We start from the raw sequence: 16382 nt of genomic DNA on the forward strand, positions 1-16382 counted from the left end.
AATAATCGTTGCTATTTTCTGTAGAGTTTTAATTGTAACGTGTGAGAAAAAAAGTCTGTGGTAACCAAAACCAAAAGTTTCAAAACATTGTCAAGAATTTTTATTGTTCTTATGTTTTTATGTAGATCTTCCCCTACATTAGAGAGTTGATTGTTGATTGTTAAAAACAGGAAACCAACACATCCATCGGAGAGCATCTCAGTTTGACATCAGTGTTCATACTTTGGAATCCTGTGTGGTCTTTCTTGAAGTCCAACAATCTGAAAAAGATGAGGAATGTCTCTGTGGTGACTGAATTTATCCTGCTGGGCATCCCGCACACAGAGGGGCTCGAGACAATGCTCTTTGTTTTGTTTTTGTCCTTCTACATTTTCACCCTTGTGGGGAACCTGCTGATCCTACTTGCTATTGTCTCCTCCATTCGGCTTCACACTCCCATGTACTTCTTCCTGTGCAAGCTGTCTGTTTTTGACATATTTTTCCCTTCTGTCAGTTCCCCTAAGATGCTGTTCTACCTCTCAGGGAACAGCCGCACCGTCTCCTATGCAGGCTGCGTGTCCCAGCTCTTCTTCTACCATTTCCTGGGCTGTACTGAGTGTTTCCTCTACACGGTGATGGCCTGTGACCGCTTTGTTGCCATATGTTACCCTCTACGCTACACCATCATCATGAGCCACACAGTGTGTGCCATTCTAGCCGTGGGGACCTCATTTTTTGGCTGCATTCAGGCCACCTTTCTCACCACTCTCACCTTCCAATTGCCCTACTGTGGCCCCAATGAGGTGGACTATTACTTCTGCGATATCCCGGTGATGCTGAAGCTGGCTTGTGCAGATACCTCAGCCCTGGAGATGGTGGGGTTCATCAGTGTGGGCCTCATGCCCCTCAGCTGTTTTCTGCTCATTCTTACCTCCTACAGCTGCATTGTTTGCTCCATTCTTCAAATTCGATCTACTGAGGGCCGACGCCGTGCCTTCTCCACCTGCAGTGCCCACCTCACTGCCATTCTCCTTTCCTTCATGCCAGTGGTCCTCATCTACCTACAGCCCACCCCCAATCCCTGGCTTAATGCAACTGTTCAGGTACTGAACAACCTGGTCACCCCCATGCTAAATCCTTTGATCTATAGCCTGAGAAATAAGGAAGTTAAATATTCTCTGAGGAAGGTGCTACAGCAGTTGGTCTTCCTTCCTGAGAAGTGATAAAGGTCAGTAGCTTAACACTTTAACACCACACTGCTTTAAAAAGGTATTTCTTCTTGTGCAGTAGAGAGCACAGATTTTATCACTGCCTTTTTGTTACAGATGAATAAGCTAAGACCTAAATATATAAAGCAAGTTATTTGAGGTGAGGTAACTAATAAATTATCCTGCCCAGGAAGAATTATTTCTTCGCAGCTGGCAGAACATCCTGGACCTTCTCTTCAATTTTCTCTTCTGTTTTCCTGCTCCTGCATCCTCTTCTCTTCTTTTCCTCCTTACTCTAGCACTTCTTCACCTACACTAGTATTTTATCTAATTATTTCCTCAGATGTCTGCATTGGATAAGCCATGATCTGATAATCTAGGAGTTGCTGAAAAAACTGGACAAGTTCAACTACATGGCTCAGGTGATGTCCTGTGACTTCTGAAACATGAGGAAGTTGTGTTTTAAAAAAAGAACTTCTAGATGGGATGTTAAGGCAGGTCTCTTGTGAATGAATCAGAAGTCCTAGTGTGCTGTATCATCTACAGAGCCTGTCTGTTGGTCTTAAACCTGAAAACAGGTGTTGGCCTGGTGCTGAGGCAGTGAGTGAAAGAATGTGGAGCACATAGATATGTAGAGTCTATGAAGAGGTGACTGATTCTGTTGTTTTTCAGTATTAGAAAATTTGAATTTGGCTTCATAATCCCTGGCACAGATGGAGCAACGAGAAGTCCAAGCTGCTATTGTTTAACGGTTTTGGATACTCTGCATAAACAAAGGCTTGACTTTAGTGCCCTCCCCTTTATATGTCTTTGTTCTTTTTCCTAGTGGGCTTAGCATGAGAAATGTGCTATTACAATCCATACAGCAATTTGATGAAAAGAAAGAACAGTGAGAAGGGGATGATGGGAAGAGAAAGGGGTGATGAGTAAAGAAGGGACTGATGGGAAAAGAAGGGGATAATGGGAATGAAAGGGGGTGATGGGAAGAGAAGGAGCAGAGGCAGAGGCAAGTCTTTCCTCCTTTGGTTCTTTTCAGGATGAGATCACTCAAGGAAACTGCCAGACTAAACTAGACACAACATTATGTTTGGGCCTCATGTCAGGGTGGTGAGGCAGTGAATGCCTTTGAAGGGGAGAACTCTTTTCCTGCTCACTCTCTTAAGCCCTGTGCCTTTTATTTGCTCTACCTGTAATGCTCTTTCAAGGGTCTTCAAATGGACAAGCTCATTCTTAACTATTCAAAATCCAGTTCAGATACCACTTTTTATGTGACACCTTTCTTAAACAGAGTCAGATTTCCCTTTTTCTATGTTGTGAATAAGACTTGACAAAGTCATCTCTCCATTGTGTCTCCAAGTATTGACAAAACCTTTTCCAAGAGTAAAAGTTAGGTAGGCTCAGGGAGAGAGAGGACAAAAAAGAGCCAATTGTTGGAGACTGGTAATTGGTGAACAGATGAAGGTCTGAATCCCAGATGATCTTTTGTTGTGGTTGAGGAAGGAGAACCTCAATCTCCTCACATCTGTCAGTTATTTTGTACCTATTAAGTGTCTCCAGAGTATTGAGAACATACTCTTCTTCTAGCTTTTGGGAGGAAGCTTCAATGATAGTCACAAGCCTTGTCTTTTAAAGAGCTTTTATCAAGCAGAGGAAACATGATAGCAGTCATGTTCTGTATTCATTCAACAAATAAGTATTTCTGGAGCCCTAACTTAGGCCAAGTGCAGTCCAGAGAGGTAGGCAGGGAAACAGACACCAAACAATGAAGTGTAATAAGTGAACTACTGGATATAGGCATTCAATAGTTCATGAGAATACCAAGTCTCTCCATCTAATCCCTTCTTCTCTTAGTTACTTAAAGATTGTCACAAAAGAAAGTGAATTATTTGGGTGAGGAAATCCTTGGTAACATGGAAATAGTAACATCTTTCTTGCATTGCTGTTGTAAAGATTAAACAATAAAGAAGCAAAATGTTCATCCAACTTATTGTTGATACTACAAAAACTTGGTACTTGTATTCTTTTTTATATTTTTCCTGATGTTTTCATAGCTTCCCTCTCACTTTATTCAGGTTTTTAATGCTCAAATGCCACAGAGGATACCTTTGTGTTCATACTATTAAAATATCCATCCACTTTATCACACTTTTTCTACTTATCTTGCTATATATTTTGATTCACAACACACATCACTAATGGTCAATTTATTACATATTTATAATTGTTTATTTTTTATCTTCCTAACTAAAATACAAATTCCACAATAGTTTTTCCTATCTTGTTTATAACTGTATCTCCAGAACCTAAAGTGATAATTTTCATGTGGAATGCCCTAAAGACATATGAATTTCTGTAATCATGTTAATTTTTCATTAAAATTTGTTTTATTGTGTAAAATTTCCAACATATATTGACATACAGAGAATAGTATGGTTAGCCCATACATGTTGTCATTTTTTTTTTTTGTTTCAAAATATTAACGGGGTAAAAATGTTTTCGGTTACGTGGATTGCTTTTGTAATGCTTCAGTCCCAGCTAATGGTGTGCCCATCATCCAAATAGTGTTCCTAGTACCTGTTAGGTAGGTTTTGTCCCCCTCCCCCTCCCCTCCCCCATGCCTTATTTCCAATGAGTTTTACTTCCCTCTATGCACATGTGTGTTCATCAGTTTGTTCCAATTTAATAGTGAGTACATATGGTGTTTGTTTTTCCATTCCTGAGATACTTCACTTAGGATAATGACCTTCAATTCCATCAAAGTTGCTGCAAAAGGCATTATTTCATTCCTTTATGACAACGTAGTATTCCATGGTGTATACTTATGAACTGATGGGCACTTGGATTGATTCCACATTTTTGCAATTGTGAATTGTGCTGCAATAAACATTCAAGTGCAGGTATTTTTGATGAAAAGTCTTTTTTTCCTTTGGGTAAATACCCAGTAGTGAGATTGCTGGATCAAATGGTAGGTCAACTTTTAGTTCTTTGAGGAATCTCCATGCTGTTTTCCATAGAGTTTTTATTAATTTGCTGCCCCACCAACAGTGTCTAAGTGTTCCTTTGTCTTTGCATCCATGCCAGCATCTACTGTTTTTGCATTTTTGATAAATGCCATTCTAACTGGGGTAAGGTGATATCTAATTGTGGTTTTAATTTGCATTTTCCCAATGATTAGTTACTTTGAGCATTTTTTCATGTTTATTGGCTGTTTGTGTTTCTTCTTTTGCAATCACATTCTTGTTCCTTATGTCAAAGACATTTCCCCATTATCCACTTCCTTTTAGATATTACATACCTGCCTTGTTTTCCTGGACTTAAATGTTTGCATTTATTTACAGCTGGGATTCTTCTCAGAACTAGAATTTTTCTTCTGCACCAGAATTTTAACAGACAAGACCCTCAACACATATCTCCAGACACCATTGGTCACCATTATTTTCATTCTCTTTGGAGCCAAACTCTTCTAACCCTATTGACATCTTTCTTCCCAGAAATCCATTTGGGACCCATCAGCTTTCACTGTCATTGATCATCTACCTATTTGAAGATTATCTAAAATACCCACCCCAAACCAGTAGTTTATTCCTAGTCCCTCATTGCTTTCTACCCACTTGCAGTCCTAATCTCATGGTAACAGAAGTACTTAAACCAGTTTGTTAAATGAGGCATGTTAACCTCTAAAAGTAATATATAAAATATAATAATGGCATGACCATTAGTAGTAGAGCCAATTTTATAAGGGCAAAGGAAAAATATGTCATAGTCTTTAGTTTCTATGTACAAAAAAGTTCTCTTTAAGAACTTTATATACATTTTTTTATCAAACCCTCACATTTACCACTGAAAACATGTAAATATAATTCACATTTTTCCAGATATGAAACTGAATTCCAGGACGGTTCAGTAACCTCCCCCAAATAATATGTAATCAAAGGAACTATAATTGAAAGTAGGGTATACGTCACTCCAAATTCAAACTTTTCTTTTTATATTTTGCTGATTCTGTCTGAAATACTAAGCCCTAAATAAAATCAAGCTGAACCCAGAACAGATTGCATAGATTTTGCCAATGATTTTTTATTTATGTAGTTCCATAAAATCAAGCTTCTTGAGAGTTTGCAAAGTGAATGGACAATACCAATATCAAAATAAAATTAAAGGGTTATTTGACATGTAGATAAAAGTCATAGCTGATAAACACATAGAAAATATATATATATATTCTTTCTCTCTATTCTCTTTCACTGTTCAAAATATTTGATAGCACAATAGGGTGACTATAGTCAACAATAACTTATTGTATACTTTAAAATAACTAAAACAGTGGAAGTGGAAAGTTCTCAACACAAAGAAATGCTAAATGCTTAAGGTAACAGATACCCCAGTTCCCCTGATTTGATTATTACACATTGTATAACTGCCTGTATCAAAACATCACATGTACCCCATAAATATATATGACTATTATGTACCCATAATAATTGAAAATTTTAAAAATATTTAAAAAAATAAAAGATCAGCACACCTAAATTGATGGAAGTTAAATTTTTTTAAGAATGGTCAAAAGTAAGAGGTATAAAACCAGTTGTCATATACAGTTTTATCTAGTAATGTTGACTACACTCTCTAATGTTACTTATACTATACTGTCTTCCAAATAAGCTGACATAGGAATATTATCCTGTTAGATCCAGTTCCCCTTGGCCCCAGGAACAGAGAGGCAGAGTCACTGAGGCTGCAAAAAGGCAAAGGAGTTTATTAACTAGCCCCGGGCCAGGGTCCAAATTCCAGAGCACCAACGCAGTGGCCTCTCCAGGAACTAGGACCCCGCCCTGCGGTAAAGGTTAAGTTTTTATACTTTTCTTGTATGCTAGTTTTCACACGACACGTTAGTCTGCACACGACACATTATTCTGCACACAACACGTTAGTCTGCACAGGACACACTAGTCTGCACTTCATCCCCCTTCAGTTTATTTGTTCTTTTTTTTTTAGAAGTGGCGAGCGTTGGCTTCAGGTTTGTTGACTCTAAGCTTCGGGCTTTTCGCACTGGCGCCAGTTGTAGTTAACATCATCCAGGGGAAGAGGAGGGTCTCCGATGGGGGAGGGGGGCTGTTGTTGCATACCTTCTAGTTTTTGGTTACAAGCGATACTGGGAACACACGCCCTGCACAAGCTGTTTATGCGCTGATCATGTCTTGCCCTTCTTATCTACTTAGTTGGTTGGAGGGCACCTGGACTCTCCAGCCCTTTATCAGGAAATAACTTGCGGTTACCTCCCCGGGGCTTTGTTTTCCCTTACTTTAGTGAAGCCTGCCATACGCTAAGCACCAAGCCAGCAAGCCATATATACAGAAGCAGAACTAGGCTTCTCACATCCAGGAAGCCTAGCCTATCATGGAGTTACCTTTGTTCTTATCTCTGTTTTTCATTCTGATTAACTATATTTATTAAACAACTAAAAGCAAGCATAGTCACAGAAGCGAATAGCATCAGTTAGAATCAAAGAGAGCACACATTTTCCTACTATCAATTCCTGTTCTTCAATCCTCTTCCTCCTTAGGTGTTTCTTTGGAAATTTGAGGCGATTAGATGTTTATCATTAAAGAGGAAAAGTCATTAAAAAACCCTGAAAGGTAAAATGAGGATGTAACAAATATAATGATTAAAAATAATGGTACACATCCAATAAAGGACCGATAACTAGAATTTATTTAGAACTCAGGAATATCAGCAAGAAAAAGATCAAACAAACAACCCTATCAAAAAGTGGAAAAAGGACATGAATAGAAATTTTTCAAAAGAATACAGAAGAATGGCCAACATGTGAAAAAATGCTCAACATCTCTCTCTAGTCATCAGGCAAATGCAAAATTGAAACTACAATGAGATATCACTTAATTCCAGTGAGAATAATATTTATCAAAAAGTCCCATAACAATAAATGTTGGCGTGGATGCAGAGAGACAGCAATACTCATACACTGCTGGTGGGACTGCAAACTAGTGTAACCTCTGTGGAAACCAATATGTAGATACCTTAAACACATAAAAGTAGACCTACCATTTGATGCAGCAATCTAATTATTGGGCATCTACCCAAAAGAACAAAAGACATCATGTCTGTGCCTTTAAATAAAGATTACACAATGCACTCAACAAAAGCCTCAACATCAACAAAATCTTATTAAAAACTATTGACTACCAGCTAAAGACCAGTAGGCTGAAAGCGATTAAGCTATTTACCCACAAGCAAAGCCAAACTCCTTACCCAACATATGCTACAAACACACTCTTAATACTGGGGGGCGGGGGGAAGAAAAGGAAAGCCACAATTCAAAAAAGAAAATCCCTGTCTAGAAGAAAACGTGGGAGAAACTCTTAGAGACATTGGCCTAGGCAAAGAATTTACGACGAAGACCCCAAAGGCAAACACAGCAACAACAAAACTAAAGAAATGGGACCTGATGAAATTAAAAAGCCTCTGCACAGCCAAAGAAACTGTCATGAGAGCAAACAGACAACCTACAGAATGGGAAAAAATGTTCGCATGCTACACATCCGATAAAGGACTGATACCTAGAATCTATTGAGAACTCAGGAAAATCAGCAAGAAAAAAATCCAAAAATCCTATCAAAAAGTGGAAAAACGACATGAATAGAATTTTTTTCAAAAGGAGACAGAAGAATGGCCAAAAAATATGTGAAAAAATGCTCATCTCTAATCATCAGGGAAATGCAAATCAAAACCACAATGAGATATCACTTAACTCCAGTGAGAATGGCCTTTATCAAAAAGTCCTATAACAAAACAAGTTGGCGTGGATGCAGAGAGACAGCAACACTCATACACTGCTGGTGGGACTGCAAATAGTGCAACCTCTGTGGAAAGCAATATGGAGATACCTTAAACACATGCAAGTAGACATACCATTTGATGCTGCAGTCCCATTATTGGGCATCTACCCAAAAGAACAAAAGATATCACGTTTGTGCCTTTAAATAAAGATTACACAATGTACTCAACAAAAGACTCAACATCATTTATTTATTTATTTATTAACATCATTTAAATTCAACAAAATCATCTTAAAAACTATTGATTACCAGCTAAAGACCAGGAGGGTGAAAGTGATTAAGCTATTTAGATTTATGGAACTTGTAAAGTAGAAAGGGAGAGAAAGGAAATAAAAGAGGTTAAAAAAAAGGGGGAGGAGGAGGCATGACAGGATAATAGAAAGGAAGAAAAGCAAAGGAACACAAAGGATCAGAAGGTGAAAGGATCACAAAGCCTCAATGTTGCAAATGACCAAAGGGATCACTTTGGCCATACCCCTAGCTAATATTTGATTCTAATAGCCAGTAGTAATTGCCCCCGCTAATGGCAGAAGTCTTCCCATTTGACCTCAACAACCACATTCTTTGAGAAAAAAATGAAAGCATCCAGGTTTTTCACCTGGGTTGACACCGCCCCCCCCAACACACACACACACACACACACACACACACACCCCCATTGTTTGGGATCCAAAGCAACACAACGAGCACTCTCTGAGGGCATCCCGTGGTCTCTCCACCACAGCTGTTAAGAAATGCCCAGCACCCAGCACTGGGCTTGTCACCGGTTTCTGAATAAAACGTCCTCTGATGAAACTTGTCCCCTGATGAAACTCAGGATGCAGAAGGCAGCCTTATGACCCTCTCTATGCACACTCCATTAGGGGACCAGTGTGCACACCAACAGCCTGAAGGGCCAGCCACCCCCTCCCATGTCACACATGTCCTGTCCCTTCCATCACCACCACGCCAAGACTTCGTTTCCCATTCAGTTGACAACTGTTACCAGGGGTCCAGTCCCCAGAGGAAAGGGGGCAGGGTGGCTCTCCACCCTGGACTCCTCACTTAGGAGCATGGGAGAAGAACCTACAGAGAGGGAAGCCAACAAGCACAGTGACAAAGAGCAGCAAGCCACTTGCAGACACCCGGGCAGCTACCTACTCCTGAACGGAACTGCAGGCCAGCTCCAGCTCCTGCTCTGGGAGGTGGGCGTCAGTGTGGGGTCCCCATGGCAGTGTCAGGCGCGCTCCTTCCCTTGAGGTTTCCACCCTGTCTAGCACTGGAGCTCTGGCTCTGGGTGTGGGATTATGGTCTGGAAGCCCAGCTGCACTCTGAGCTAGAGTCCCCAAACCACACATGACTTCCCCAAGGCTGCTCCCAGGAGAGAGATGGCTCCAACCGCCACAGGCTCTGAAGCCCAGCAGCAGCAGTTCAGCCTGGATGGTGCCCACCTGTCAGGGTAACAGGTTGAGCCCAGGCCGGACAGGGCGCACCCCATGGCAGACCAGTGTTCACTGTCTGGCTCCCTGCAAGCGCTGCAGGGCCTCTCTCAACAAACTTCGGTGGGGCGAGCACTCACCAACCGCAGACTTCCTCCTCTTGGTGGGCATCCAGTGGGCCATGGTGACTATGAGGACCTCCCACTGCTGTGGCTGAAGCTCTGGAGGCAGCGGCTACACCTGCTTGGGCGCCAGCTGCCACACAGCCCTCTTGGGAGCCCTGCCACGTGCCTGCGCACCCCGGTCTCTTCTGCCAAGTTCTAGCCAAGTTCCCCAAATGCGCAGGCTGCCTCATCGCCTCACCACTGCCCCAGGCCTGGACAGATAGGTCCGCTGGCTGTCACCTGCTAGCCTGGGGCTGTCACCTGCTAGGCTGGTTGGCCTAGGCAGCTCCTCTTGGCACTACCTGGCCCCTCCCTCCGGACACAAAGAATTTCAAAGTTTTCCATCTTCCCTTGCCAAGAAGACACAGGGAATCTTCCGAAGCCGTAGTACTCCAGGACTCTACCCTACCAATAACTAGCAATGGACAAAACTGTCATGCTACCCATATCTATGAAGAAGGCATCCATTCAGAAACTGCACTATCCCCATCAAAGTACCCACAAGCAAAGCCAAAGTCCTTACCCAACATATGCTACAAACACACTCTTAATACTGAGGGGGGAAAGAAAAGGAAAGCCACAATTGAAAAAAGAAAATCCCTGTCTAGAAGAAAATGTGGGAAAAACTCTTAGAGACATTGGCCTAGGCAAAGAATTTATGAAGAAGACCCCAAAGGCAATCACAGCAACAACAACAATAAATAAATGGGACTTGATGAAATTAAAAAGCTCCTGCACAGCCAAAGATACTATCACGAGAGCAAACAGACAACCTGAATGAAACTGCAGGTCAAGCTCCAGCTCTGGCCCCGGGACGCGGATGGCAGCGCGAGGTCCCCCTGGGGCGTCAGGCGAGCTCCCTCCCTTGAGGTTTCCACCCTGCCTAGCGCTGAAGCTCAGGCTCTGGGCGCGGAGTTATGGTCCAGAAGCCCAGCTGCACTCTGAGCCAGAGTCCCCAAACCACAGATGACTTCCCCAAGGGCGCTCCCAGGAGGGAGGAGCCCAGCAGCAGGAGTTCAGCCTGGATGGCGCCCGCCTGCCAGCGTAACACTTTGAGCCCAGGGAAGACATGGTGCACCCTGTGGCCAGCTGATGTCCACTGCCCGGCTCCCTGCAAGCCCTGCAGGGCCTCTCTCAGCAAACTTGGGTGGGGCGAGCACTCACCAACCGCGGACTTCCTCCTCTTGGTGGGCATCCAGTGGGCCACGGGGATCAGGATGACCCAGCACTGTTGTGGCTGAGGCTCTGGTGGCAGCGGCTACATCTGCCTGGGCGCTGGCTGCCACGCAGCACTCTTGGGAGCCCTGAAGCATGTCTGTGTATCCAGGTCTCTTCTGCCAAGTTCTGGCCAAGTTCGCCCAAATGCGTGGGCCGCCTCACCGCCTCACCACTGCCCCAGGCCTGGACAGATTGGTCCGCTGTCACCTGCTAGGCTGGGGCTGTCACCTGCTAGGCTGGCTGGCCTAGCCAGCTCCTTAGAAGCACTAAGGATGACATGGATACATGTATCCACTAATGCCATCCTTATCATGCCCCCATTTTCTTCCATCTAATTGATAAAAAATTATTCCTGAACATAATAAAAATATCATCTCTAGCAATGATTAATAGCCTCTTTTTTTCTTGCCCCTCAAACTTCCATGCTGTTTTCCTATGTTCATTTAATGCAGGCCTATAATATATTAGCCCCTACATAGACATTATCATGCTGTGTACTGAAAAAAATACAAAAAAAAATATATTTGTCTCTGGAAAAAAATTTACTAATGAATTGGAAAGTTTGAATAAAGAAATCTTGAAGTTGGTGATTTGACCAGTGGAATTGTCAGAAGAAATTAGTTCTGAGAACTAAAGTGGTTTGGAGGCACAAAAACAAAAATGTAATGGAGAAAGAATGATCACTTCATTTTAATTGAGGCTATGAGTACATGTTGGGAAAGCTGAAAATCAATTCATAAATCTAAGATCAATTTTTCAAAGATTTGAGTACTCTTTTTTTTTAGAAATAGATGTAACACTATGAGGAGTCATTAAAGGATGTGGAATAGCAGAACGGCATGATTAAATCACTTTTGTAGAAGAATGAACTCAGAAGTGATACACAATAAATCAGAGGAAGAATCTTGGAACAGGGGTAAGCAGAGGCCTATGTAGTTATGAAAATGAATGTGATTTGAGAGACACAAGAAGACTTCGCATGACATGGAAAATATAGGATACAGAGCATGAATAACATGTGCAAAATGACCATGTTTTTGCACCTTGGAAACTAGGAGAATGGCATCATCATTAACAAGAATGGGAAGAAAATAGTTTGGGGTGAAATGTTGATGAGTCTCACAATTGTTAATGTGAGGAATGAGAACAAAACTCAACTTGCATTCTGGTATGTTCCAACAAGCACATTACAATGCAAGTCTAGAATGCTTACCCCTCCTGCCCACCACCGCTAAGACTGCTCCCTTCCTAAGTAAACAAACTCCTACTTCACTAGGTCTCCGCTCTCATATCATCTTCTCCAAGAAGACTTCACTGATATCCCCATGACTGAATTGGATTCTTCTCCTGTATCTCCATGAGTTTTTAATCTTATCAGAGAATTTACAAGAGTATTGAATTTGCCTGTATCTTTACTTTACTGTCTCCCCTTTTAGACTGTAAGTTCCTTAAAGGAAGAATTTGTGATTTGTTCAAAGAACCTTACAAACTATTTGCCACATCATAGAAACTTATTAAAGGATTATGATGGTGGTGGTTGGAGCGATAGTGCTGGCAGTCATGGTGAGTTGAATAAGGCAAAGCCAGCAAAATAAAGGGAAAAGTTAACTTAATAGAGATGATTATTGAAGTTAGATGGGGTGAACGAGATTTCTTTCAGAGGGTAGAGAAAGAAGGACAAATGGAAAGTGGAGGCTTGAATCATACTTACATTTGATGGGACTACAATACCCAACAATGCATAGTCCATCCCTCCTCCTTCCTTTGCCTGTCAAACTTGCAAGCCCAATTTCTCTTCCTCATGTACAACCTCATCAGTTGAATCATTGTCAGATCTATTTTAGATTCTATATATCTGATATTAGATTTGAGAAATGGAAAGAAACTTTAACAAGGGAAATAAACCAATAATGATAACTGTTACATATTAAACAAGATAAGTAAAATATGTACTTAGAAGATGTCCTTCCTAACTAGATAGTAGGATTGGCAAGTGTTGCCTATAAAATACATACAGTATGAAAATACATATTGAATAGATCTATTGTTTTCATAATAAAGATTTCAAAATTTTGAATTCTCTTGAGTATAAACAGAAGAAATAAAAACACTTTAGGGGCAGAGCTTTGAAAAGATCGAGAAACACTGACTAGCTGGTAAGTCTGTAAGGGCCAGTGCCATATATCTTTCTTATTAACCTCTGCATCCCAGTGGCTGGAACGCTGGGATAGTGTTTCACAGAGATACACAACAAGCAGTGCTGAGTAATTCCTCTGACTAATTAGGTCATTAAATATGAAATGTCCAATTTTGGATCAAAAGTTTACTTTATTATATCTCAAACAAGTAGTACAATTAATCAAAGTATGCACCTAAGTTATCGACCAGGTTTGCTGTCTTAACAGTAGCTTGCTTATGCCAGCAGCAAAGAAGCCGGGAGGGCAAGTGGCCATGAAATCGTGAAAGGTGGTTTCCACAGCTGGTTGAGAATTGAATATTTTTCCTTGCAAGAAGTGGTCCAAAGCCTGGAAGAAGTGGTAGTCAGTTGGTACAAGGTCCGGTGAATATGGTGGATGATAGAGAGTTTCCAAGTCCGGTTCTATAGTTTCAGCGACTTTGTTTTTTCGACATGTGGTCTTGCAAGAGGATTGACCTGTCTCTATTGAACAATCTCAGCTGCTTAATCACAGGCATCCTCATCATTTCATCCAAGTTATTAAAGTAAACATCCACTGTAATCGATTGACCAGGTTTCATGAAGCTGTCATGAATAATACCAGCCACTGGACCATCAAACAGACACCATTAGCTTTTTTTGATGAATATTCAGTTTTGGACTGTGTTTTGGCACTTCATCTTTATCCAATCATTGTGTGAAACCCTTGCAATCATCAAAAAGAATGAATTTTCATCACACATAACAATATGGTGTAGAAATGGTTTACCTTTATGTCATGACAGCAAAGAAAGGCAAGCTTCGAGATGATTTTTCTTCTGATGCTCATTTAATTCATGCAGAAGCCATCTAACTGGCTTCTTTATCTTGCCCATTTGTTTCAAATGGGCCAATATTGTTGCCATGGTAATGTCAAATCTTTCCACTAATCATGCCTAGGTTGAGATGGATTCGCTTCCACTACAGCTTTCAGTTCATCATTATCCACCTTAGTCTCAGGTCACCCACATGGCTCATTTTCACGATTAAAATCACTAGAGTGGAAACTCTCAAACCATCATCGTACTCTGCGTTCATTAGCCACCTCCTTCCCAAACACTTCATTGATATTTTGAGCTGTCTGTGCTGCACTGGTTCCATGATAGAACTCATATTCAAAAATAAGACAAATTTTTGACTTATCCATGATTTCACAAAAATTGCTCTAAAAAAATTCCAAAGATAATCACAAGTCAAACCATGCTCTTGAAAGAATGAGTATGTACCTTCACAATAGAAAAATATACCATGCTCGTGGATCGGAAGAATCAACATTGTTAAAATGTCTATACTACCCAAAGTGATCTACAAATTCAATGCAATCCCTATTAAATTACCAACATCATTCTTTACAGACATAGAGAAAATAATTATACAATTTGTATGGAATCAAAGAAGACCCCGTATAGCAAAAGCAATTTTAAGCAATAAAAACAAAATGGGAGGTATTAATTTGCCAGACCTCAAACTATATTACAAGGCCGTGGTTCTTAAAACAGCCTGGTATTGGCACAAGTGCAGGGACACAGACCAGTGGAACACAACAGAAAATCCAAATATAGAACCATCCTCATATAGTCACCTAATTTTTGACAAAGCGGGAAAGAATATACTCCGGGGACAAGAATCCCTATTCAACAAATGGTGCTGGGAGAATTGGTTAGCCACTTGCAGAAGAATGAAACAGGACCCACAGCTTTCACCTCTCACAAAAATCAAATCACGGTGGATAACAGACTTAAACCTTAGGCGTGATACAATCAGAATTCTAGAAGAAAATGTAGGAAAGACTCTTACAGACATTGGCCTAGGCAGAGAATTTATGAAGAAGACCCCCAAGGCAATCACAGCAGCAACAAAAATAAATGAATGGGACATGATTAAACTAAAAAGCTTCTGCACAGCCAAAGAAACAGTCCAGAGAATAAACAGACCACCTACAGAATGGGAAAAAATTTTTGCATACTACACATCAGATAAAGGACTGATAACAAGAATCTATTTAGAACTCAGGAAAATCAGCAAGAAAAAATCAAGCAACCCTATCAAAAAGTGGGCAAAGGACATGAATAGAAATTTTTCAAAAGAAGATATAAAAATGGCTAACAAACATATGAAAAAGTGTTCAACATCTCTAATCATCAGGGAAATGCAAATCAAAACCACAATGAGATATCACTTAACCCCAGTGAGAATGGCCTTTATCAAAAAAACCCAAAACAACACATGTTGGCGTGGGTGTGGAGAGACAGGAACACTAATACACTGCTGGTGGGACTGCAAACTAGTGCAACCCCTGTGGAAAGCATTATGGAGGTATCTTAAACAGATTCAAGTAGACCTGCCATTTGACCCAGCAATCCCATTACTGGGCATATACCCAAAGGAAAAAAGATCATTCTATAACAAAGGTACGTGTACCCAAATGTTTATAGCAGCACAATTCGCAATAGCAAAGATGTGGAAACAACCCAAATGCCCATCAATACATGATTGGATTAGTAAGCTGTGGTATATGTATACCATGGAATATTACTCAGCTATAAGGAATGATGAAGATACGACATCTCTATGGTTCTCCTGGAGAGAGTTGGAACCCATTATATTAAGTGAAGTATCCCAAGAATGGAAAAACAAGCATCACATGTACTCACCAGAAAATTGGTTTCCCTGATCATCACCTAAATACAAATCTGGGAATGACACCAATTGGACATCAGACTGAGGTGGGGGGTGGGGGAGGGGATGGGGGTATGCCTACACAATGAGTGCATTGCACACCATTTGGGGAGTGGTAACACTTGAAGGTGCTGACTCGGGAAAGGGGGGGTGGGGAAAAAAATATGAAACTATTGTTTTTAACTTGCACTGTTCACTTAATAATTTATCATGAATATTTCCCATATTATTTCATATCATTGTACAAGAAATAATGTATACATTATGAGGACATACTGTATCTAACAAGATATACTGTTAGACTCTTTGATTCTGTAAAACTAAATTGAAAAAAAATATATATATAATAAAAAAATAATAAAAAAAAAAAAAAAAAAAAAAAAAAAAAAAAAAAATAAGAAGTGTAAAAGTGAAATATCAACTGTCAAACTTAGTCCTTAAGGAAAATGGGAATTTTCATTCTTAACCTAATAAATGGATATATTTCAGGATGCTAATTTATTGGTATAGTTGTAAATGTAATGATGATTTAATTATCTCTTATGTCCATTTCTTTGAACAAAGTATTCTTTTTTTACTTTATGCAGGGTAGAGATTCATAGTCATAAAATTTCAGGAATAGCTAGTATGCAGTCTGGTCACAT

General features: G+C 40.5%; 1 protein-coding gene across 1 annotated transcript; it reads left to right on the plus strand.

Moving 5' to 3' along the window:
* Window positions 1-269: 269 nt before the first annotated feature.
* Window positions 270-1202, plus strand: LOC138383718 (olfactory receptor 10D1B-like). Its single transcript, XM_069468759.1, has one exon. The coding sequence runs from the start codon at window positions 270-272 to the stop codon at window positions 1200-1202; it is 933 nt and encodes a 310-aa protein (XP_069324860.1).
* Window positions 1203-16382: the final 15180 nt, after the last annotated feature.

Source organism: Eulemur rufifrons, chromosome 6, assembly GCF_041146395.1.
Source record: "Eulemur rufifrons isolate Redbay chromosome 6, OSU_ERuf_1, whole genome shotgun sequence".
NCBI lineage: Eukaryota > Metazoa > Chordata > Mammalia > Primates > Lemuridae > Eulemur > Eulemur rufifrons.

What these genes read in the sequence shown, in the direction of transcription:
- LOC138383718 (XM_069468759.1), top strand. Translation starts at nt 270, where the DNA reads ATGAGGAATGTCTCTGTGGTGACTGAATTTATCCTGCTGGGCATCCCG.